The 24,615-nt window shown below is 50.0% G+C and overlaps 1 protein-coding gene across 1 annotated transcript in view; it reads right to left on the bottom strand.

Moving 5' to 3' along the window:
• ZBTB7C (zinc finger and BTB domain containing 7C) overlaps positions 1 to 24,615 on the bottom strand; it is a 141,435-nt gene that overhangs the window by 70,698 nt on the left and 46,122 nt on the right. The window contains exon 3 of the mRNA XM_008640945.2: positions 13,188 to 13,245. Coding sequence (XP_008639167.2) covers positions 13,188 to 13,245 — 58 coding nt within the window. The remainder of the gene's footprint in view (positions 1 to 13,187; positions 13,246 to 24,615) is intronic.

Here is a 24,615-nt window from a genome sequence, read left to right as displayed (position 1 = left end):
AGGACTTTGTTCTGCAGCTGGGTGGGATGCGGGTGGGGGATGCAGGATGACAGAATCCTGACCTTTTCAGGCAAGGAAAGAGCCCTGGAAAGGTGACAAGCTCTGGAGGGGTTTGCAGCCTAAGCCAGGTGAGGATTGGGGTGATACTGATGAAGCAGACACATCTAGGACAAGGTGACCCAACCAGTCCACCCCCTTTCAGGTTCCCTCCCCAGCATTCCAGGTCTGTGGGAGAAAAGAGCCACCAAACACTTAAGAGAGAGGTCAGAAAAGCAGCATCTCCAGTCCACACAGTTTCACTGGGAGACAGGATAGAGAAGAGTTTATAATCAAGACTATCCAAAAGGGAGGCTTGGCTTAAAAACCTGCAAAACCTCAGCAAACCTGGTTAAAACGTCAGCCTAACCAGGCTCAGCGCAGCTCTCCCCTTCAGACTGGGGAAACAAATGTTACAGGTTTATACACTAATTTATTTCTACCCATTTAACAAATTAATGTGTCCCTCCCATCCCCCTTCCCTGGAGTAGCAGGCTCTGTAGCTCAGATTCAGTGATACTCCTACTTCCCAAAGCCTTGGAGATACGCTTGACCTTCATTAGTGCCCTGCTTTAATTTCCACCCTCCCTTTGCTAACCCTCCCCGATGGAACTCTGCCAGGCTTTCTCCCTCCCTGGGGACCATCCTTGCTGCTATTTTGTTGGGTTTTAATCACCTTCTACTTTGATGCCTCCAATCTTTTACAGCCTTCCCCCATGCTGTGCCATGTCACCGGCCTTTTTGGGAGTACCAGATGGACCAGCCAGATTACTCTTAGGAAATATCTACTCTTTCCTTGGTTTCTTCCCTACCCTGGGAAAAGCTTCAAAGCTGCTCTCCCTGCTGGCAGGATTCCTCGCAGAAAAGCTCTGTGGACAAGGCCAGCAATCACAGAGTCCCAGAATGGTTTGGGTTGGAAGAGACCTTAAAGCTCATCTCACTCCACCCCCCTGCCATGGGCAGGGACACCTTCCACTGCCCCAGGGTGCTCCAAGCCCTGTCTCACCTGGCCTTGGACACTGCCAGGGATCCAGGGGCAGCCACAGCTGCTCTGGGCAACCTGTGCCAGGGCCTCCCCACCCTCACAGGGACGAATTTATTCCCAATCTCAAAACTATCCCTGCCTTCTGGCAGAGGGAATCCATTCTCTCTTGTGCTGGCACTCCATCCCTTGTCCAAAGTCCCTCTGCAGCTCTCCTGGAGCCCCTTTAGACACTGGGAGGGAGTCTAAGGTCTCCCTGGAGTCTTCTCCAGGCTGAACTCTCCAGCTCTCTGTGCCCAAGCAGCCTGGCATTACGGCTTTAGATCTCATCCAGGCTTCACCAACTGCCCTAACCAGCCCAACACCCACAGGCTGATGCACCAAACCCCAGCTGTGCTTCCAAGAAGGTGCTCTCTCAACTCCAACAACCTCAAGATTGTTTTAAACCCCCGAATAAAGAGTAATCACTCTTCCAGGTCTCATTTACAGCTCTTGTTTTCGTTACCACTCCCAAACAACATCCAAGCCTTATCTGAGTGTTAAACTCCCGGCTTTGGAGGTATCCCCTGGCAGCCACTTTCACAGACTCAGCCCAAGGGCAAAACACTTTCTCATGGACACAGCTGCTTCCTTAAACAGACCCTGTGTTATGAGATAGGGAGATCACACAGTGTACGCTCTCTGGCCACTCATTAGCTTAGAGATCCCCTTCTCCCTGCCTCTGTTTGGCTCTGAGCCTCCCCCACAGCTTTTTCCAGCCTCTCTCTCAGTGATTTTTTCCTCTGGCTGGTAATTGTTCTCATTGCCCTTGGCTCACAGATGGTCCTTGGAGAGCTCACTGTTGATGTGGTGCCAGGTCTGCTCCATTCCAGCTGCTAAAGGGCATTAGGAGACTGGCTACCACTGTGCAGAGACCTTTTCTCTGCTCCATCTGCCCTTCCACACCCAGGCAATCACTGGAAAAGGCTTTGCTCACCACAGCTGCCACAGCTGGGCCATGCCTCGGCCCCATCCCAGCATCCAGGTCACCCTCCAACCCCTCTGCCCCCCACGCTAAGCCTCCCCATTCTATCTGGATCTCCCTACCCACCCTTCCTCCCTGACAGTCTCTCCTGCCATGCAGCTGAGTCATTTCCCCTTCTCCAGAGCTCTCCTTCAAGTTTTCCCATCCCCTTTGGCTTGGGAGCACCCCTGCAGTCCCAGTCCCAGCAAACCTCACCCACAGAGGGGACTCCTGTGCTCAGGGAGCAGCCCCTGGGCTGAAATCCTTTATGCTGACAAACACCAGCACAGGGTGCCCAGAGCAGCTGTGGCTGCCCCTGGATCCCTGGCAGTGTCCAAGGCCAGGCTGGACAGGGCTTGGGACAGTCTGGGATAGTGGAAGGTGTCACTGCCCATGGCAGGGGGGGGAACAAGATGAGCTTTAAGGTCCCTTCCAGCCCAAACCATTCTGGGATTCCAGCCCCTGGGGTCCAGCCCCGCTCCACGGGGACAAACTGGGACTGCCACCCAGGCAGGATGGATGTGAGTGGAAGAAAACAAGGGGGGAAAAAACACAGCAGAGCAGAGAGGAGGTGAAAGGAGGTCTTATTTTTCTCCAAGCCAAGTTGTTTTTGGAGGCACAGACACTGGGTTCATTCATGAAGGAGCTAAGTGCAGGGTTTTCAACGGAAACAATGAATTAACAGGGATGAGCAGCAACAGGATAAATGACCTTTTTCCTGCCTCCCAGAGTGTCCTGTTTCTTTCCTAACCAAGCAGCCAACAGCTCCTTTAGCTTCAAGGCACTCAGCCCCAGAGACCTGGTGCCTCTAGAGAAGCCCAAGGGCTTAGAGAGGAGCTTTCCACAGAACCTCCTTCCCTGTGGCTCCACACCCTCCCCACTAAACCCATGGGAGCTGGGGGCTACAGAGAACCCCACATGGCATTTGGGATGTGAAGAATGGGTGTTGCCACCCAGCAAGGCAACAGCCCCATGGCCAAAGCCATCATGGAATGAAGCTGCAACAGAGAGATTTCAGGCTGGAAATCAGGAACAGGCTCTTTACCCAGAGGGTGGTCAGGCACTGGAACAGTCTCCTCAGGGATGTGATCATGGCCCCAAGCCTGACAGAGTCCAAGGAGCATTTGGATGATGCTCCTATGTTTGGACAGTCCTGCAAGGAGTGGCAACTTGGACTTGATGATCCTTATGGGTTCCTTCCAATTCAGAACCACAGAATTGTTTAGGTTGGAAAAGCCCTCCAAGACCACCGAATCCAACCATTCCCCAGCACTGCCCAGGCCACCACTGACCCATGTCCCCCAGTCCCACATCCACACAGCTTTTAAATCCCTCCAGGGATGGGGACTTCACCACTGCCCCGGGCAGCTGTGCCAGGGCTGAACAACCCTTTCCATGAAGGAATTTTCCCAATATCCAACCTAAACCTCCCCCGGCTGCCCCCTCCTGTCAGGGACTTGTGCAGAGCCACAAGGTCCCCCCTGAGCCTCCTTTGCTCCAGCCTAAGCCCCTTTCCCAGCCCCCTCAGCTGCTCCTGCTGCTCCAGCCCCTTCCCAGCTCCGTTCCCTTCCCTGGACACACAAGATACTCTATGACACTCATGATTCCAAGATCAGTGCCCCGAACACCAACCCATTGGGACCCAACCAAACCCATCCATGGGAGAAAGATCCCAGTCCACTGAGAACCCAGTACCCATCACCAGGGTGCAATTTCTCTTCAAAGACACAGAAGGGAAGTGGTTTGACTGGCAGTTTCTGCTATCTCAAAATCTATCAGAGGGATACACTACCCTATGCTAACAGAACGGATTAAAGCAGAAGATAAAATGCTGTTCCATTATCTATTTATTAAAAGCACCACTTGAACTGCTTTTATTCAGTGTACATCTCCCAGTAAAGAGGCACTCCTTGACGGTGTAAATCAGTGAGCAATTGTGTTTTAACAGCCTTTAGAATGGCATTTCCCCACGCTTTTAGACAGAGTATCAGACAGAAAACCTCTTCCAAAACTCACTTATCGTAACAGGTGAGATCACAGAGCTCTTTACTGCTCCTCTACCACCAAGACAAATACAAAATGGGCTTCTAAAGCTCACAAAGCAGAGATCATTCCCATTTCTGCTGCATGAATATCCTTAATGACAGGACAAAATAAATAATTTTGTTAGCAGGGGAGAACTGCAGCTCCCACTGACGGATGGGACTCCTGGTAGGCGATGAAATGCAGGCTGCAGCTCCCAGCCCGATGATGCCACCTCTGTGGTAGCTGCGGGTTCTGTGGGAATTAGCTCTTACAGAGCCAGCAAGGATGAAGCCACTTCGAATCTAGCAGTTCTCTGATCAAAAGGGGAAGAAATGATGCCAAACTTTCAGCAAAAGATTTCAGGTGTGAATATAGCAGTACCTGCGAACTGCACAACAAAAGGGAGGCTGCTGGACTCTCTCTGCTTCACCAGAATAAATTAGGCTTTTGCTTGGTTGAGGATAGTTTTCCATCCCAAGAAATACTCCCCCTTACTTTTTGTTAGGCTCTGCTGCTTTGGTATTCTAATTTTATTTACAAAGTGTTTCGATGAAGAAACCTGGAGCAAGAGCATTCATGAGCTGGTTGGATTTCAAATGCTGGTGGAAGACAAGCACAGCAAGCTTCACCCTGAGCCGTGGAAGTCAACGAGGCCTCCCCTGTGGACATGAGCAAATGTCAGATCTGATCAGGAGAAGAGGGAAAGGAGGGAGGCACATGCATGGGGAAGGACACCCATGGTCTGGAAACTGTGTGAGCAGACGGATGGATGGAGGCAAGGTTTGATGGAAGGAGGGATGGATGGATGGATGGATGGATGGATGGATGGATGGATGGATGGATGGATGGATAGGCAGATGGATGGATGGATGGACGGGTGGATAAATGGACAGATGGATGGATGGACGGATGGATGGAGGCATGGATGGATGGATGGATGGATGGATGGATGGCTGGATGGATGGATGGATGGCTGGATGGATGGATGGATGGATGGACAGATGGACGGACGGATGGATGGATGGATGGACGGATGGACAGATGGATGGATGGATGGATGGATGGATGGATGGATGGATGGATGGATGGATGGATGGATGGGTGGATGGATGGTGACCACATTGCTGCTGTCAGAAGGACCTCAGCACAGTGGCAGACTCAATGCTGTGGTTGATGTCATTGCTCCTTCCTTTCCTGTGGCCACCTGCATTTCACCACCTGCTGCAGATGAACTGGGGCACTGCCTTGCTGGGGAAGGCCCAGGGCCCAGCGGTGTCACCTGCAAGGACACCCCTCCTTGGGGTGGTTACCCAGCCCCATGCACCCCAAACTTCTGGCTGCTCTTACACAAGCTGAATTCTGACAGGGCTGACAAACCTGAAAAATCATTTCAAACCACAATCGCTTCAAATTCAGCCTGTGACCTCCTTGGCAGGATCTCCCTTCAGCACAGCAGCCCCAAACAGGAGCTGACAGTGCTTTGCAACCTTTTGAACCAGCACTCAGGTCCCTTGGGTACTGAGGGGAGGGTTTCTCTCAATGGCATGCAAGCTCCCCAGCTCTGACAGCCCTGCTCTTGGGCTGCCTGGGAGGGCACCAGCATCCCATTCAGCGGTGTGAAAGGTCACTGGGGAAGGTGAACTTGTCACCAGGAATAAACCGCTACACAGAAGTTGTGTCACGTCTTCTCTCTGGGAGGACGGAGCCAGCCGAAGCCAGAGAAAATCTCTCCTGACGCCGGTGGGGTTTGGATCTGTCCCGGAGCAGCGAGCAGAAATGCCAAGCAGCCAGGAGTAAAACCTCTCCTCAATGACATGGGTTATCAGCTGGCGTGGAGGGAGCCTCAGGGGACACCCAGGGCAGGTGTCCCTTCACACTGAGATGCCAACCAGTGCAGCCCGACTATCTCCTTAACGTAAGTCACCCCATTACCATAAAGCCTGGACAGTGCCAGCTTCCCAGTCAGGCTAAATAAATCCCTTCCCTTTGCCTCCCCTGACAGCTCATCTTATCCAGAGGTATTCTGAGACAAGAGCCACCAGCACAACAGGAAGAATTGTAAGGGTCCAGCTCACGAGAGCGTGGCTGATCCCCTGTGCTCCTGAAATGTTAAAGTTCCCCAGATGAACCTCCTGGTTTTCCACATTTTACTACCTTTATCTATCAGAATGATGTTAGAGAAGATTTTATTTCTCTCTGAAATGGGTAGCAAGCCAGAAGCAGAACTACAGCAAGGGTGATCCACATGGAAGGGAAGCAAACCTCGCCTGATCTGCTGGGAGGAAGAAACCAGCACCAGCCAGCAGCAGTGCCTTACCTGGCTTTCCTGGCTCAGCAATGTCCTAGGAACCTGAGCATGGGTCACAGACCCCCTGAACGAGATGTTCTGCAGGGGAAAAGATCATGTCCTGTCACGCTCTGCTTGAAGCTCAGGAGAAAGCAGCCCAGACCAGGGGGATGATCAGCAAGGCCAGCCCCTCAGCCTGCAGTGCTGGCAGGCACAGGCTGACACAGGCAGGGGTGTCACCACATCAAAGGGCTGTCAAGCCCATGTCTGGCCCCTCTGCTCCTCCCTGAAATGTGGGTCAAGCCACAAGGTGACAGCCAGTGCTAAGGGAGTCATCCCTGCCCACCAAGGTGCTTCCAGCACTGTATCAAAAACTAAAGCCAAGCAATAAAAATTAAAAGAGAAGTAACATGGATCATAAAACCCAAGCACAAGACTAAAAAGTCCCTGGACACTGATGTATCATTAAGACAGGGCATGAGACTCCCCTCACAGGGTTGCCAGGTTTCCTTTCCATGAGAAATCATCCAGGTTTCTGATTATTGTTTTATCAAAGATGGGTCAGGCTTTTGTCACCTGGCTCTCCAGTGTTAAGGAAAAATGGTGGTGGAAAGGCTTGGGGCTTGTGTGTCACCCCTGTACACCACTGCTTGTGCCTCATCCACCCAGGGGGGCCTTTGTGGCTGAGACCATCAGTGCCCTGAACCAATGACTGCACTCACCCTGGTCAGGAAGGGTGCAATGGAGAACTGCTGGACAGATCCACAGAAACATGGAATGTCTTGGGCTGTAAAGGAACTATTAAAGGCCATCTAGTCCAGCCCCTTTCCCATGAGCGGGGTCACCTTCCACCAGACCACGGTGCTCCAAGTCCCTTCCAGCATGGCCAGGGATGGGGCATCCACTGCCTCTCTGAAAACTGGTAACTAAAATAAATGGTCCCAGCCTAATGGGACTGCTGGGTTGTCCTCTGATAAGAGAAAACATTATTTTGTTAAAGTTCTCCTTCCCCCTACCTTGCAGTGATCTGTAACTCACAGGCATCCTCCCCCATCCCAATATCCCATTTTTCTCCCACTTCTTAAGGTTCCACTGAAACAGCAGCCCCAGCACCAGGAGTTTTATGGGGCTAGAAGTCCAGATTTAACTCTTTTGGACACAGAGCTGAGGTTTTAATCATCCCTGGTCACTGAGGAAAAAAAAAAAAGGGGGGAGATTCACAGCCCCCATCACCACTGCCCATCATCTCCATCCCCCACTGGTCCAGCCCTGCTGGCCCATTAACATCCCCTCCTTCTTGTAAATATTTCCTGAGCACTCCTGCCCGCCCTCCTGCCCTCAATTAATCGTGGCCTGAGGGAGAAGCAGGTAAGAAAGCACTCAAATTTAACTGATCTCCACAGATGGTAAAAACAGAGCTCAATGAGACAAACACAGGCAGAGGGGATGGGCAAGGGCACAGCAAGCAGGACAGCAGAGCCCCTCTTGCCCAAACATCCTTGCCCAGCTGTCCTCATTTCCCAAAACTTCAGGGCATTTGAAGAAAGTCTGCATGCCACAAGGTTTTATTCTTTGCTCTGAAACAGGTTATCCTGGCAATCAAAACTTCCCCTCTGCTGAATCCCATACTCCCAGAACCATCAGGCCTCTCCCACCAATCCCAGTGGGGTGGATGTCCCACCAGCTACACTCATCTCATGACACAAGGCAGAGGCTGAGCCCACACAAGCTCTACAGCTCCCAAATCCCATGGGAGCCTTAGAGACCACTGCATTAGGAGCCACTGCATCTCAGAAGCAGCAATGGCAAGAAACCTCTGGAAAGGCCAGGTTGGATGGGGATTTGGAGCAACCTGGGGTAATGGCAAGGTGTTCCTGCCCATGGCATGGGGTTTAGAACTAGATGAGCTTTAAGGTCCTTTCCAAACTAGACCGTTTACTAAACCATAAACTCTATGATAAGTATCTCAGGCTCCAAAGAGCACCTCCAGCTTCCATGGGGATGCCAGAAACACACCTGGTACCTTCAGCAGGGTACCCAGCTCTCAGCTCCAGCTGCAAGGAGCCACAGGTCACCAACAGAGCAGCCCTGGCTTTACACAAAGGTGGTTTTGCTGGAACAAAAGCAAAGGCCACAGAAATAGGTTGATTTTTTTTTTCTTTTTTCCTAAGATGTGACTAAACTCCACGAGCAGGTAGTGCCTGGGCATCCTGCAAGCATCCTGCAAGCAGTGCTTTCAACATGAAGGAACAAAAGGCTGCGGTGGGGAGGAGAATGGTGGGAAACCTTACGGGCTCCCGAGATTCATTTGAGACCCGGTGTTTGCAGCACAGGCTGTATTTCATCTTTTCATAAGTAACTCTTACCAGGAAACATTACAAAAAAGGGGGCATTTCAAGGCAGAAAAGTTGGTCGCCAAACGCCATTTTATTTTATTTTTTTTAAACCTTTTGTTAGCAACTCTTCTGGGGAGCAAATCCAGCAGAGGCAATACAGTGCAGCGTGCACTCCTAAATTAGTTTCCAGGCACTTGGGATGCTTTATTATTCATTTCCTCCGAATATTAGGTAATGCCTTTCACCCCTTTCAAAGTCTATACGAGGGGTCTTTGATGCATTGTGGGACTTGAAAGTTTCAGGTCTAAAGAAGCATTTCTTTTAAGTCCTCCCTTTTATCAAGCATATTCTGTTCTGTTCGCTATAATGCACACAATGGCATGAGAGTCTTGACCTGCTTCATGTCTGATGAGTTGAAATCTCAGATGCATAGGATAAAACAGCCATTCCTAGCAATACAGCTTAAACACTTAGGGCTCTATTCAGGCAAATATTACCCAGGGGTCTGCCACGCCACTGAAAAGCTGCAGAAATTGGCTCTGTAGACGGCTGACCAATTCAGCAGTGAGAAATGACCCTGCCACATTAACTCCCCTTTTCATTTCACCCTGGGCGAGCCGGGGTCTGGAGGTAACCGCAGCAGAAGGCGAGAGCCGGCTGAAGCCAGATTCATTTTCTTTATATAAAGTATTTTTGTGTGCGTGTGTGACCATGAATGTCATTATGCGGATCTGCAAAAGAAGGGAAGTAATGACATTAGGGCACAGGAATCAGGGAGGTTTTTGTCTTACGGTGACACCGGAGCGCTGTCACATCTTCTGGACAAGCAGAATTTGTGGGCTTTAAAACGCTGCAAATGTCTCAGAAAAGCAGGTCTCTGCCTCTGCTGAAGGTAGGTGGACTTCGCTGGATCACTTTACACCATCCAGCATCAGCCACGTGTTAACTTCTTGTTAATACCTCTTGTTCCATAATAATTTACCCTGTTCCATAATAATTTACCCCGTTTATAGGTTTTTTCACCCTGTTTTTTCCTCTTTATACAGCAAGCTCACTTAAGTGATGGCCCCTGTCCAACAATACAGTGGACCCAGGGAAGGGATGCAAAGTGAAACTTGTTATTGCAAAAGCAAACACATTTCAGTACAAAATACCGTGGTTTTGTCCTTTAGACAATCGCACTGACATGTTTTTACAGAAGTACCAGCTGGCTATTTTAGGATATTAATCTCCTCTTATCAATCTCCTCTTGACAGGTTAGAACTGGGAAAGATTTTTTAAAGGGCAATCTAGAAATGCAGGGCTGAAATTTAACGTATGTGCTGGAGAGTTCCTAAATGGGCTGAAGCTGCTGGAATTTGCCTTTCATGTTCTATACCCTAGGAGCAAAAGATGCCTCTACAACAAGTCAGAAAACAAGTGTTCAGACCATATGGGGAGATGCTCATAAAAGAGACAGGTCCTGTTTTTCTGACTCCCCTTGCCTGCCCCAGTGCTACACCTTGGTATGACCTGCAATCCCATCCTGTCAGCCTGAGACCAGCCTTGATAACCCCAACATTCCACTGCAGAGGCCACTTCCGAAGCTGTATACAAAGGAAGAAGTTCACCTCGCATGAGTAAAACCCAGCAATGTCTTCCCTGATACCGGCAAAACATCCAGCAGCACCTCCAAAGCCTGTAAAAATGGGAAATATGCATCTGCAGTCCCTGGCCCTGGTGTGTGTGATTTTAGGATTAGCTCTAAAAGCAAATCAGATCCACAAGGATATAATCTCCCAACCCATCCACCTTGTCCAGGATGCTGCAGACCCAGAGAGGTGAGCACAAGCCTGACTTTTGAAGGATGCTGAGCATCTCTCCCATAGCTGGCACAGCAGTAGCAGCAACAGGTACCAAAAATAATATGATCAAGATTGGACAGGGCCTTGAGCAACCTGGTCTAGTTGAAGATGTCCCTGCTTATTGCAGGGGGGTTGGACAATACGTCTTTTGAAGGTCTCTTCCAACCCAAACTACTCTATTCTCTTCTACTCTACTCTATTCTCAGCTCTCACGTTACCCACCTGGCTAGAAGGCTTTTTAGGAGCCCTCATAAGCATCCTTATTAAATACTATCAGGACATACATGGTTTGTGCCCCACACGTGAGTGGTGCCTTGCTGGTCTGCCAGAGGGCAGACAAGTCATCAAGCTGACAACTCATCATTGTGCATCCTACAAATCCTCTGAGCCGATAAGAAAACTCAAACAACGTGAAGATTTATCGGTTTGCAGGTGGAAATCCTTTCAGTCAAGACAACAATTCTATTCCTTTTGAGGTAAATGAAGAGTTTTTGCTTGGGGACCCCGTCAGGAGCGGAGGCAGCACGAGGATGGGACCCATCACTCATAAGCCAGCAGAAAGATGCTGATGGGGGTGTCAGCACAAATTTTTAAAGAGCCTGAAACAGCTCCTTTGAGAGAGAGAGAGACAGAAGAAAAGAAGCAAAACTGAAGGAGAAACGAAATCTATTTGTAAACCCCAGGCAGAGCTGACACGAGGCAGCTGGCACAGGAGTGCAGGGATGATAATGGAGCCTGATGGATAGTTCACAGGATTATTAGATACCCTCCAACTCAAATATGCTGAGGAACCAATTATTTAATGCTAAAGACAGCACAAGCAGATGTTTAATAAGCTGGATCACTTCAGGATTGCTGGAGCTCAGGGGGCCAAACCCCCTCTGGTGTAAGTCTGGAAAGCCAGCGCGATTAAATACCCAGTGCCTCAGATACACACTCATCACCATCTCTGCCAGGAGACTGGGGGGCATGGAGGGGAAACACAGCTGGAATTTGGGAGCAGATGGGTGCAAGAGGTCCCTGGGGAGGGAAGCACGTTCACCACCCCAGGCTGGTGATGGCACTCAGCTCTGCAGCCAGTGGCCTTCCACACTGCCTTGTTTACAGGAGTAAGGGTTGCTGCTTGCAGGAAGACAGTCTGGGTTTATTGTCTAGCTGATTGCAGAGAGGCAGCAGGGAAGCAGTAGGAGGTGTGGGAGACAGAGAGAAGTTTAGTCTGTGCTCCAGGCACTGATTGGAACCTGTTTTGGAGTCTGGGATGATGCCTGGGAACAAAGCACCCCTTCTCAGGCTCTTCTGCTGGCAGGGGTGTTGGGGGAAAGCAGGGTCTTAGCACCCTCCCTGGCTGCCTTGTCAGGAGACGAACCTGCAGACACACAGTCCCCTCACCTGGGCTGCTCTTGCAGCCAGTGAAGAGGGATGGGCTTCTGCTCATCCTCAAGTGCTGCCCAAACTGGATCAGATGTAACATGGGATAAAAACATCCCCACTAACTATAAAGGGCCCCTCTGTTTTTGAATGTCTGAAGATTACTTCCTGAAACCACATTGTGTCAGCTTCTCCCTTCATCTGCACCCAAACTGTACTATAGGAACTCAGGTGTGTCTTAAAAATCTGCATTTCCCCATGATCCAACCTCCACCAGCACTGCTCCAGTAGTCCAGGGTACAGCAGAGATGAAAGAAAGATGTAAGAAACAAATTCTTTATGATGAGGGTGGGCAGGCCCTGGCACAGGGTGCCCAGAGCAGCTGTGGCTGCCCCTGGATCCCTGGCAGTGTCCAAGGCCAGACAGTGGAAGGTGTCCCTGCCCATGGCAGGGAGTGGGACTGGATAAGCTTTAAGGTCCCTTCCAACCCAAACCATGGTTCTACAATTCTGTGATAAACCAGCACCGAGATGCTCCTCAGACCCATCACACAGTCACAGAGGAAAGATGTGGGAACTTGGTCCCTGAGGGATGGGAACGGGCAGGGACTCACAGCATGGCTCTGCTGAGGGTTTGGCCAGTGCAAACTAGGAAGCTGCTCACGAGAAGATGGTGGAAAAAAACCCAGCCTCCCACCTGACACAGTGCAAAATATCTCAGCTCAAAAACATGAGCTCAGGGTCTGGCTCTGGCATATCTGAACCAGATAAAAAAAGGATTCTCCTTTCTTCCTGTTCAAGACCTCTAGGCAAACATCCAAGTCACAGCCTCCTGTGTGACAGCTGCAGAAAACAGGTCTGGAGAGGACCTTGAAATGCCACCCAGATCGTAGCCCCACGACTCGGTCTGAACGGGGCCAAGCACAACAACAGCCAAAAGCACTCCAAGCATTAACAAATATTGTTGCTTGGTGCACTCCTGTGCAGCTGCCAGCGTATCTGCCGCCTGCTCCTTCCAGCACTCAGCACTGAGAACACACATAGTGATGAGAGCATCTTCCACAGATTTACAGGAAGAGCAATTAGAGGTTTGGTCGCTGACAACAGCAGAGAATCGTAGTAAAGATGATTTGTGCTGATCCATTAACACAACAAACTACCTGCTCTCCCACAGGAAATCTCAGTAACTAAAGAGCAGATCAGAACCCCAAGACCCCAGAAAGGTATCAGGACAACCACACAATACGCCCAGGTTTGCATCCTGCTTGCCAGCTCTCCCCACAAGGCTCAGCCTGGTGTGTACTCACCAGTACCCTTGGTTTTGTTTCAAAATCGTGATGCTCCTTTCGCTCTTCTGACCATCTCCTAAGGAAAAACAGGAAGGGACAAAAACAAAACAAAACCCCTCATCAGATCCAGGACTGGTTATGTGGTTAAGAAGGGCTGGCTCTGGAGAAGCCTTGCTGGGACGATGAGAAAACTCGGAGCCAGGCCTGCTCCTGCTCTCCCACCACACGTGCTTCCACAGTCAGTTCACCTGCTCACCACCCTTCCCTGTGTCACAACATCACCTGGCAACGCCGTGCCATGGAGGTGGAAGCCCACCCCATCCTCCCACTGTATCACATCTCCAGTGACAGCTGGGAGATGAACACCCCAGGAACAGATCACACTGAGGCAGCTTTGGGCTGCTTCACCCATCCCACCCCACAGATAAACATTACACTTTGGTCCCCTTGGGATTATCAACTTCCCGGGACTTCCTACGCCCACAGTTCAGTTACCAGTGATAGCTCGGTGGTACCTCCAGCAGTATCTGCAACAAATCCACATTCTGCAAATGCTGGGGTGCGCAGAGGCAAGGTGTATGAGCAGCATCCCCCCAGCTCTGCCCATGAAAGTCCCCTGTCTCTCCTAGCTTGGGAAAACCTTCTGGAGAAATGGAGCTCTACAGAAGCTCCTGGCCACCACTTGCACTTGCAAATGATGGAGACTAGGGCTTGCACTTCCAGAAGCTCTGTGTGGGAGGCCTGGTAGCTTGGCCGGAGGTGGGCAGGACTCAGGGCTGGTGAAGGAGATCAGCAGAAGGACGTTTTGGGGTACTTTACTCCACTTCAGAACAATCTCAAGGTGTGAGACCCCTGCCAGCAGGCAGCCATCGTATCAACAGGGTCCTGAGTCCCCCTATGACAGCCTGGAAGGGTGGACCAGGCCTTCTCCTGGGTGAGGACACAGAGGAAGACCATTGTGGCTATTACAGGACTGGGCATATAAGATGTAGGAGTGCTCAGGTGGAAAATGTTCCTGTGGCTCAGCAGTCAGATGGAAACAGAGTACTGCACGCCAAAGAAGCCATGATCTGGGGTATTTTCCTTAAAATGGCACCACCAACTCACACTCATCCTTAAACCTGGGTTTGTACCCAAGTTCTGGCCAGGGTCAAGAGGTTCCCTCTTGCTCATGGAAACTGCACGGGAAACAGGATCTCCCTGCCAAGGCTTAGTGGTGTGCAAAGCAAGGAACAGCCACTCACTGTGTGCAGTCTCTCCATTTTACATGAGAAGGCTGAAATCAAGGTGAGGAAACACTTGTTACCATGGGGCAGCTGGAGATGGAGACACTGCCTTCTATTCCCAGGTTCTCCAAGAGGTTCTAACTGAATCAATCACCCAAGCATCTCTTTTACTTCTCCAGGCAGCCCCTGAATAGGTTTACAAGTGTAGGGTCCACCAGCACTATTTCCCATTACTCATGATACAGAGAAGCAACTGGGATCCCTCTCCCAGCTTTTAGACAGAGTCACTGATCTTGATTCAGCCTTCATGGGATTCTAATTCTCATTATTTTCATGGGAAAGTGTCAACAACATTTTCCAAGTCAGGCTGACACCTGGATGACTGTCCCAGGATGGAGAAACCAACGGGCTGTGATCACCCTACCCAATCTATTTCACTGGTAAATAACTCTTGTGCACATACACTCAAGGAACAGAGCAAAACCATGAAGGGCAATCCTTCTGATGGCCTCTAATTTTCCTTCCCATGCTTCTACAACCACCAGAGTGAGGACATTTAGGCAGTCTGAGGACACTTAGGCAGTAGGCAATGCATGGAGCACATGTGAGGGGTGGAGCACAGAGGGGCTGCAGGCCAGCCCCAGGGCCATGATCAGCCCCAAGAACGGGACTTCCCTGCAGCTAATGAGTCCACGTGCTTTCAAGAGCATCCAGCTGCTGTGAGTTGGTGCCCTCCAGCACAACCTCCTTCCTTAGCCAGGGCCCTGTTCAGATCATTAACTCACAAGGAGCCACTGCTACCGAGGACTAATGGCTCGTTTGCCACTCTACAGACAAAAGTGATCAGCAAGGGCACAAAGAGCTTAATGCAGGCCGCTGTCAACATGCCCACATTGGACCAGCACCGTCATCTTTGTTTAAGGCAAAATTCACAGGGGAGGCTGCAAAAATCCTGCAATGGACCCTGGCTTCATGGCAAAGCTCATCAGCTCTGCTTGGGTCGGTGCACAACGTCCCTCTGGCACCAGGGCAGAGGCTGGCACCACATTTCCCTTGAGCAACGCTGGGCTTCAGCTCTAACTTCTAGCTAAAGTCTCCTTCTCCTCTCCACAGGTCCTTCACTGCAGCTGCTCCCCACCGCCAGGGGAGCTCAGGTTGCAGGCAGGTGGGGGTTGGTGTCTTCTCACATGTGATAGGACCAGAGGGAATGGCCTCAACCTGAGCCAGGGCAGATTTAGATGGGATATGAGGAGAGATTTCTTCACAGAATGGGCTGTCCAGGATGGCACAGGTTGCCCAAGGCAGTGGTGGAGTCCCCACCCCTGGATGTGGCACCTGGGGACATGGGGCAGTGGCAGCCTTGTCAGAGCTGGGGCACAGTTGGACTTGATGTTCTTGAAGGGCTTTTCCAACCTAAATGATTCTGTGATTCTGTGACTCCACCTCAACACCATTCAAATCGCTGTGTGAGGAACAGAAGAATTCTCACAGGACAACAAATGGGAGTTTCTGGGCTACAAAAAGGCTGCACCTGAATCACAGTTTCATTAACCCTCAAAGAAGAGTGGCTGTGAACAAACACATTCATGATCCACCCTCTGAACCAGAAGATGCCCTGGTGCCCTTGTAGCAGTTTCCAAAGTAGGATGGGCATTGCATAGGGCAGACCAGGCTTCATTCTCCCATTCCCAAAACACACGTGCGATGAGAAGCTACAAATCAACCAGGCTTGCCTGTGGCTTCCCCTTCAGCCATAAGGTCCCTTTTAGCTTCTTGGGGTGGTTTGCAGAATGAATCGAACACGCCCTCCTGGAGATGACATTCAGGTTTCTAATTACCCTCCCTGAATACATCACTGACGTGCCACATCAGCTCACTCGAGGGGTTGTTCCTCTCATCACATGCTGCCAGCAGTGGAGCTTCTGCCTCTCTTCAGCACACTGACCTCCCCCTCGCCTGGCTGGGCTGAGCTGCTGGGCTGGGAAGGATGATTGCCAGATAAACTGGTGATGGGGAGTGCTTGTCCTGCTCTTGAGGTCAAGCCCATGTGAAGAAACAGCCTTTATCACAGAATCACAGCTCAATTTGGGTTGGGAGGAGCCTTTAAAGGCCATCTAGTCCAACTTCCCTGCCACGAGCAGGGACATCTTCAAGTAGAGCAGGCGGCTCAGAACCCTGTCCAGACTGACCTTGAAGGTTTCCAGGACTGGGGCATCCACAGCTTCTCTGGGAAACTTGTGCTGGTGTTTACCACATTCATTGTAAAAAAACTTCTTCCTAACAGCTGATCTAAATTGATCCTCTTTCAGTTTAAAACCATCACCCCTTGTCCTATTGCAACACACCTGGTTGAGAAGTTTGTCCCCATCCTTCTTCTAAGTCTTCCTTTAGGCCCTGCCAGGGGCTCTGAGCTCTCCCTGGAGCCTTCTCTTGTGCAGCTGAACACCCCCAGCTGTCCCAGGCTGGCTGCAGAGCAGAGGGGCTCCAGCCCTGGAGCATCTCCATGGACTCACTCCAACAGGTCCATGTCCATGCTGAGGACCACCAGAGCTCTCTCCAGGGTGTCTGCACTGAGAACAGCCCTACCCTCAACAGAACAAGCACTCATGTATTTCCAGTGGACTTACAAGGCTGCCATCCATGCTCTAGTCCTGACCAGCCAGCAGCTGCAATGTAGCTCACCTGAAGCACAGGATTGCCCTGGGCTGACAGCCAGCACAGACCACGGACATGTCCTTCTCCGTGTCCAGGCCACAGGGTGACCCTCAGGGACATCCTGATAAACATGCACCAGCCCCTGGCACATCAGGCAGGATTCAGCTCCAACTAAGGCATCTCAGCTGGGGTGCCCACATGCAGATCCTGGCTTTATTTGCCTTACTGCAGGTTCTCATTGCAACACTGGACTCCCTAAGCTATCCCAGACCCATGCCTGGCTTTGCCAGACAAAACCCTGGACCTGCATCCCTCCTGACTGACAGATGGAGACTAAGCAATGTGTCCTAGGGCAAAAATGGACAGCCACACCCAGCAGCTGAATTGTGACCTACATATGTGGTGGCTGCCCCGGCTCTTGCTGCAGCCCATGGGGATGCAGTTGGCACGATTTGGGTGTTTGGTTTGGGTGAGCCATTTAGTTACTCAAACTCCAGTATCTATTTTGGAGTGTGAAACACCCTCCAGACTCCACCGGCCAAACATCCACTGACTCTAAAAGGAGATTGGGCACCAAGTTAATATTTTTATCTCCCACTGCAGCCTACCTCCAGCTCCTGGTCTAAGTTTCTACAGCTCCAAAATAAAACCCATTTGCATGGGATGGGGATGCCCTGCAGCTCTGCTCTCTCAGGCCCCTGCTGTGATGAGCAGCACAATCCTGGCACATCCACATTCCAGGATGGCTCCAGTGCTCGTGTGCCTCCTGCATAACAGGACTGAAACAAATAAATTTGACAAAGAAAGGAGAAAGAACAACTGATATGCAAATCCATGTCATAAATCGTTCATCAAATCTGTTCTGCAGTTTTGAAATAATCTCAGAGGTTGCTTCCCAAGTGCTGTTTGCAAACCCTCTGTTAATCTGGGAAGCAGATGCTGTTACAGTAGGCTGTATTACAGCATCTTCAAGAAATCCCCATCAAATATCACTTTTAAATGCCCATGACTTTTGCAATCAGTTGTTTTTAAATCTTCTTGGCATATCTGAAAACCAAACATCATAAAAAAAACATTTCCTGTGATTCAGCTGTAATGAGTCTAAGCCTGGGGAAGAGCTCATCTCACATCTCCTTTCATACCCAGGTGACCCCCACATTCCTCCCAGCAGCCTCTGCCCATTTTCTTCATATGCCCTGAAGAGCCTTTGATTTCCCCAGACTCTTCCTGAGCTTCACTGAAAGCCTGTGTTGCCTCAAAAAGGGCAGTGCCCTGGAGATGCCCTCTAGAATCACAGGAGCCAAGTCACCCACGTCCCCGCAGAAAGTCCCACATGGAAAACATACTCTGAAAAGGCATTTCTGCCATGCCCTGGCACACATGGACATTTCATTGCCTAGGAGAGTGTTTGGGATGATTACTGCTGGGGTTTTTTTATTGCCAGCAACTGCTCCTTCCAGCAAAAAAAACCCCGCCCTGAGACAGATCATCCCTCCCAGCTCGGAAAGAACTGAGTGTGTGGATCATGCTCAGAAGGAGGAGTGACCTGGCTGCATCTTCGGGCTGACATCCTTTCCAATCTCCAATGCTCAGTTTTCCCCTTCCTGTGTGAGAATGGAAACAACAGTGTCAGCTGTGGTTGGAAAGGGCTTTGAAATCTACAGGTGAGAAGTGTAGGTAAGACAGCGCTGCACTCTTCAAGAAATGGGGGGAGAGGGAAAGGCAGCAAAGGGGGGAAACCCCCACATAATAAATAATACTCTACAAATTACATAAAACGAACGCATTAAAAAACCAATCCTCCAAGAAGCAGCTGCTTCATTCTTTGCTGTTGATAGGATCAATATAAGAGAGGAAATTGCCACCTTGTGTTCTGCAACACATCACACCAACTTTCCTTTACAAACCCTAATGCGCCTGATTGCAGTGTCAATTTAAAATTTACCATAAAACGCAGAATCTCATAAACTTTACAACCTCAATCACACTCAGCCAGTGTTTTCACCCAAATCACATGCACAGGCACCCGCTTTGCTCTCCAAGGAAACACAACGACGTGCTGCTGACAGCAGATGGGAGAGCAGACCAGGGCACCACAGCTGGGATCTGCCTGTCCTGGGCAGCCTGGATGAAAAGAGAAGGAGTCAGGTTGGAAAACAAGATGGAAAATGTACCCTCGGATCTCTGTGAGACAGCTCATCCCGTGTCCAGCAGGACGAAGGGTAGCCAGAACCATGGTTTTTAATGAAGGTGCCCAGAGCAGCTGTGGCTGCCCCATCCCTGGCAGTGTCCAAGGCCAGGCTGGACAGGGCTTGGAGCAACCTGGGATAGGGGAAGGTGTCCCTGCCCGTGGCAGGGGATAAAACCAGACAGCCTTTAAAGGTCCCCTCCAAACCAAACCATTCTATGATTATATTATCAAATACGACATGACCTCAGGTGCAGCAGCTCTGGCGCCCCAAACACACTACCATCGAGGTAGCACCAGCATCCCATGATGCTGAGCCAACCTCCTTGTACTGGAACATGCTTAAAACACAGCTGTTTGAAGCCCTTTTGCAGGCTCCGATGGAATACCCCAAGTCATTTCCCTAATCTGGCTGTCCTTCAGAAATTTAAACCGCGCAGCTCCTACGGAGAAGACGGTGTGAGTTTTTAATGCAGGGAAGGAGCACACAGCTACGCCCGTGCCATGAGCTGACCATTTGCTTCTCCAGGCATGGGTTGCACTCAAGGGTTGACAAGGGAAAAACTAATTAGGCTCCTAATGTTGCTTCCTACATAAATTTAAGTCCTTTTGCTGTTGTCACTTTGACAGAAAACCCACTTCTCTGCAGGGGTACAAACGATTTTGGCTAAAGCATAACAAAAAGCTGCGTATTTCAAGTTGCACTTCCCCAGAAGCCATAAAACTCTACTCAGTGTCTGCAGTCAGCATGCACCCTGTAAGCTCTGCCTTACAATTCTCCCTCAGCTCAAAACTACGGGATATATTTAGGGAGAAAAGTAATTTTTGCCATCAGCTGCTTGCTTTTGTGACTGACTGAAAGTGCAATGAGACAGATGCTTGCAGATACAGCAAGGGTTAAACCTTGGGAGAGGACAGGCAGGACTTGGGGAAGCAGCAGTTGATCAAAGGGTGGCTCAAAAGTTATTTAAAAATAAACCAGAAAGTAGAACTTCCCGGCGGTTGCCACTGTAATTACAATGCAGACAACGGAGCCGTGGTGCTGTTAAGGTTACTGGATTTTCCTAGCAGCTGTGTTTAATTTACTTAAAACATGCAAAGCCATCAGGTCAGATCCCATTAGCAGAATATCTCCAGAGTGCTGCAAGAGCCCGGCCAGCCCAGCACCACAGAAATGCTGAGGGCAAAACACAAGTGTAAAATATCCCTGGAGAAGTAAGACAGCAACGTGCACTGCCTTCCCCCTTGGCTGCAGCAGAGGCTGGGTGGTCAGTCCTTCCTGCTCATCCAAGGACCATCTATTGCCAAGGCCTCCTAAGACAACCACAAAAAGAAATCCGTGAAAATACCGTGGCTGTCTGTGATGGAGAAGGATCTGGGACCAAGCATTTAGGGAAGTCCTTCAAGTGTGTTTTTGCTGTAACCCAGGTTCTCTGTGTGTCCTACAACTGTACAATGTCCCACCTGGATCCCTCCACTTTCCAAGCATCCCCCTGATGTCCACACTGCCTTAGAAGACCCACTTGTCCACAGTCACGCTCAGAGTCCCTCTCAGAGATGGGAGCTTCGTGGATTTGTGGGTCAGGATTCCCCCCCGCGGAGCTCTGTTCACACGGATATAATTCGGGACCACACGATTCATCAGGAGTCTTTCCAAAACACAACGACAAAAATTACAACCTCCTTGTCAGGAAAAAACTTTCTAGAGATACTCTTCTGATTCATTGTTGTTGTTGTTGTTTTTCATTCCTTTTACACTGTCTCAGCCCTCTCTCCACCGAATGAAACATCAGCGTTTCATCCTCTGCTCATGGCCCCTGCCAGTTCAATTCTTTTTCTAAAATTAGCATCCTGAGAGATGCAATTGCTAGAACAGGAGGTGTTAGGTCACGTTTCGGTCCCTGCACATCAGGCTAAGTGCTTCTGCAGCCACCTACAACCACCTCAGAGTCTGAACCTCAAACATGCCCTGCTCCACTGAGCCCAGCAGAGTGATGCAGCTTTAGTGGGTGCCGATGCCAAAAAAAAGAGAACTGAAGAGAAGGACAGATAACACACCACAGGCGCCCTTCTGCACATGACCCCCATATAGAGTCATTCCTACAGAAAATGGGCAAACAAAGTAAAATAAAATACTAGAAAATACAAGAAAATGTATTTCCCAGATAAGCTGTGGCTGCCCCTGGATCCCTGGAAGTGTCCAAGGCCAGGTTGGATGGGGCGTAGAGCAACCTGGGACAGTGGAAGGTGTCCCTGCCCATGGCAGGGGGTGGAATTCTAAGATCTTTAACGTCTCTCCCAACCCAAACCATTCTGTGATTCTATGACTCTATGAATAGAATAGAATAGAATAGAATAGAACAAAGCAAACTAAAAATAAATAAAATCATCCTAAGTAAAACATCACAAATAGTAGGAAAAAATCTGAAGGAATGCGTTTGCTCACGGGAAATCTGAAAACATCTGACATGCATGATCCTCACTGTCATCAGAACTCCTCCTGAAATCATCATCTCCTGCCACTGTGTGCAAGAAACCCCAGCCTGGCCCTGGAGATCTTGAAGCAGCTTAAGATCATTCTTCCAACATAAAACTCCAACATAAACTCATTCCTCATGGCTTAGAAAGGTGTGAGACTTATTTGCATAATAAATGACAAGTCAGGAATATAGATTTTTGTCACATCAACCCTCCCTTCCCTTTGAAAGAAATCTATTTATTCTGAGTAAATCGTCTCTTCTCCAAATAAATGGTGTTTGTAGTCAGTTTAGCTGGCACGATACACATTCTTTTGCATGCCTGTAATGAATTTTCACAGCCAGAGCCCTAATCCAGTCTAGTCATGGAGGGTTTATCACGACCTCTTATTTTATTTCTACCAGTAAATGGGAATTGCTTTCCTTATCGCTATCTAGAAGCACCTGAGTGATTTTTGCTTCATATTTCCTATCCCACTGGAATTCAGGATGCAGCGTTATCTGATGCTGTACAATTGTCACTCATGTTAGCTGCCTTTTCATTTTAATTTGCTGGATTTATTGCTCTTTCTTTTTTTTTTTTTTCCTTTTCCCCCCCAAGAGATTTTACTTCAGATCTGAGTCCTTCCTTGCTCTTTTCCATCCTCCTAGTCAGATTTCTTGGGTGATCCTCAGGAAGGCAGGATCAAGGCTCGTCTTGCCTTCATCTGCCTGATGTCTTTGAGCAACCTGGGACAGTGGAAGGTGTCCCTGCCCATGGCAGGGGGGTGGAACGACCCAACCCAAACGATCCTAGCATGCCTTCCCTTGGCAGAGCACTCAACCCCTGGGCTTGTCCCAATCCATCCCACCTTCCTCCACTGGGGAAGCATAAAACTATGCAGCAACAAGCAGAAATTATCCCTAACTTTGAGCTCAAACAAATCCATGAGAGCAAGGGCTTCCTGACGTGATCCCTATGGCTGCTGCAAGTAGCTCTGAGCTCCAGAAATCTGGACCTGCTGCTGCTGCTAGAAAGGCATGAGAAGACCTGTAAATCCTGCAGATAACACTGTGATGGATCAGTAGTGGCAAGACATTAACCTTCACTCTTGAGGAGACACCCAAATGATAACACCTGTAGTCATGCCACTCCAGAGTTATCAGTCTTGTCACTTGTGAAGATAAATCTATCTGACCTAAGCCATCATCCTACGCCACTCTGCCTTCCTTGCTCAAAATCCTTGTAGATACCAGCAGGGATCAGGGAAATCACACCTAATAATCAATTGAGTGTGTGCAACTATGCTCACATGGAAACCATTTCCTTCAGTATGTTAAAATAATTCCGCAGAGCAAGGGAAAAACACGGTAGGCTTGAAAGCTGGTCTGCAGGGAAAGTGCTACATGTCAGTGACAACTCTGGAAGGACAGAAAACAGCTACCAAAGCCTCAAGGAGCTGTCACACACAAGAAAATGTAAGTTAATTAAAGCCACTTAAACAAATACATCTGGGACAGGGGCATGGGATGTAGAGAGGGAGAATGAAGTGATATTAAAAGCTCAGACACATGGTGAATCCCAGACAGGAGACAAGGAAACTTATCTGGCAGAATCCAGAGGAGCCCCTTGCCCTGGAGCTGTGCCAGAGGGGGCAGTGAGAGCCCCCTCTGCCACGGGGCTGTTGCCCACCTTTGGGCCCCCTGGGGATGCACAGGCTCAGCAGATCCACCCCTCCTCTGGAAAACAGCACCCAGGCTCCACTGATGCTCTCCTGGACCAAACAGCACTGGCTTGGAATTATAAATCCAACACTCCACAACGTCTTCCCTCCTGTCCCCACCACTCAGCTGAAATGAGAACCACGTGCAAAGCATCCCTCTGGCAAAGTGTAAGGATGTAAATCCACCTCAAACACACCACCAGGGCCCACATCCACTCCCTGAGCCCCCAGAGCTGACTTCCCTCCTGCTATGCTCAGAAGATGACGAGCACAGGCTGCTCACACCAGCCCTGCTGATACAAAACCACAAGAAGAAAGATTTGGATGGGCTCTGTGTATTTTTTTATTGCAATCAGCTCCCAAAGAAACTTAAAATGTTGGTGTTTTATATATTCCTTTGAGCATTGAAACAAAACACCTACACGAGGTTGGGTCATCACGGAGATGCCGAGCCAGCCTCTTGAGATATTCCTGGTTGGGAAGCAGGGCTGGCCAGCCTCAGCACGAGGCCGATGGGAGGGGAAACAGGAAGCAAATCCATCTGCACACCATCAAGCCCCCGCTGCAGGATGACAGCATGCAAGACTGCTGTCTGCAAGAGGAAGTCTTGCCATGGCATCAGCCCGACCCAGTTGGAGCGCACGGAAACACAGATGGAGTGAGGAGGATGCAGGCTTCCAAAGCAGCTTAGTTTCCCACCCTCCCCTAACTGCTGGGATGGGGGTGATGCAGCAAACCCAACACCAACCCAGCGTGCTCCTCCAGGAAAGCCATGGAGCTGCTGGGATCTGGTTGTCTTCACTAACTCCTCCTTGGTTAGCAGGGAGCCGAAGGAAGGAGGAGTTAGTGAAGGACCTGGGTCACACAGGACAAGGTCTGAGATCTCCTTCACCCCTCAGCATATTTTCTAACACCAAACCAGGCTTATTTACACATATTCTATTCCAACCCTGGGTGAGATTAGCTCATCACAAGTCCCATGGCTCCAGGGAGAGCTCAGAGCCCCTGGCAGGGCCTAAAGGGGCTCCAGGAGAGCTGCAGAGGGACTGGGGACAAGGCATGGAGGGACAGGACACAGGGAATGGCTTCCCACTGCCAGAGGGCAGGGATGGATGGGATATTGGGAAGGAACTGCTGTCTGTGAGGGTGGGCAGGCCCTGGCACAGGGGGGCCCGGACGGCGCTGGCCGGCGCCCGG

This window comes from Corvus brachyrhynchos, unplaced genomic scaffold (assembly GCF_000691975.1).
Source record: "Corvus brachyrhynchos isolate BGI_N302 unplaced genomic scaffold, ASM69197v1 scaffold8, whole genome shotgun sequence".
NCBI lineage: Eukaryota > Metazoa > Chordata > Aves > Passeriformes > Corvidae > Corvus > Corvus brachyrhynchos.
This window is presented reverse-complemented; position numbering and strand designations above follow the sequence as displayed.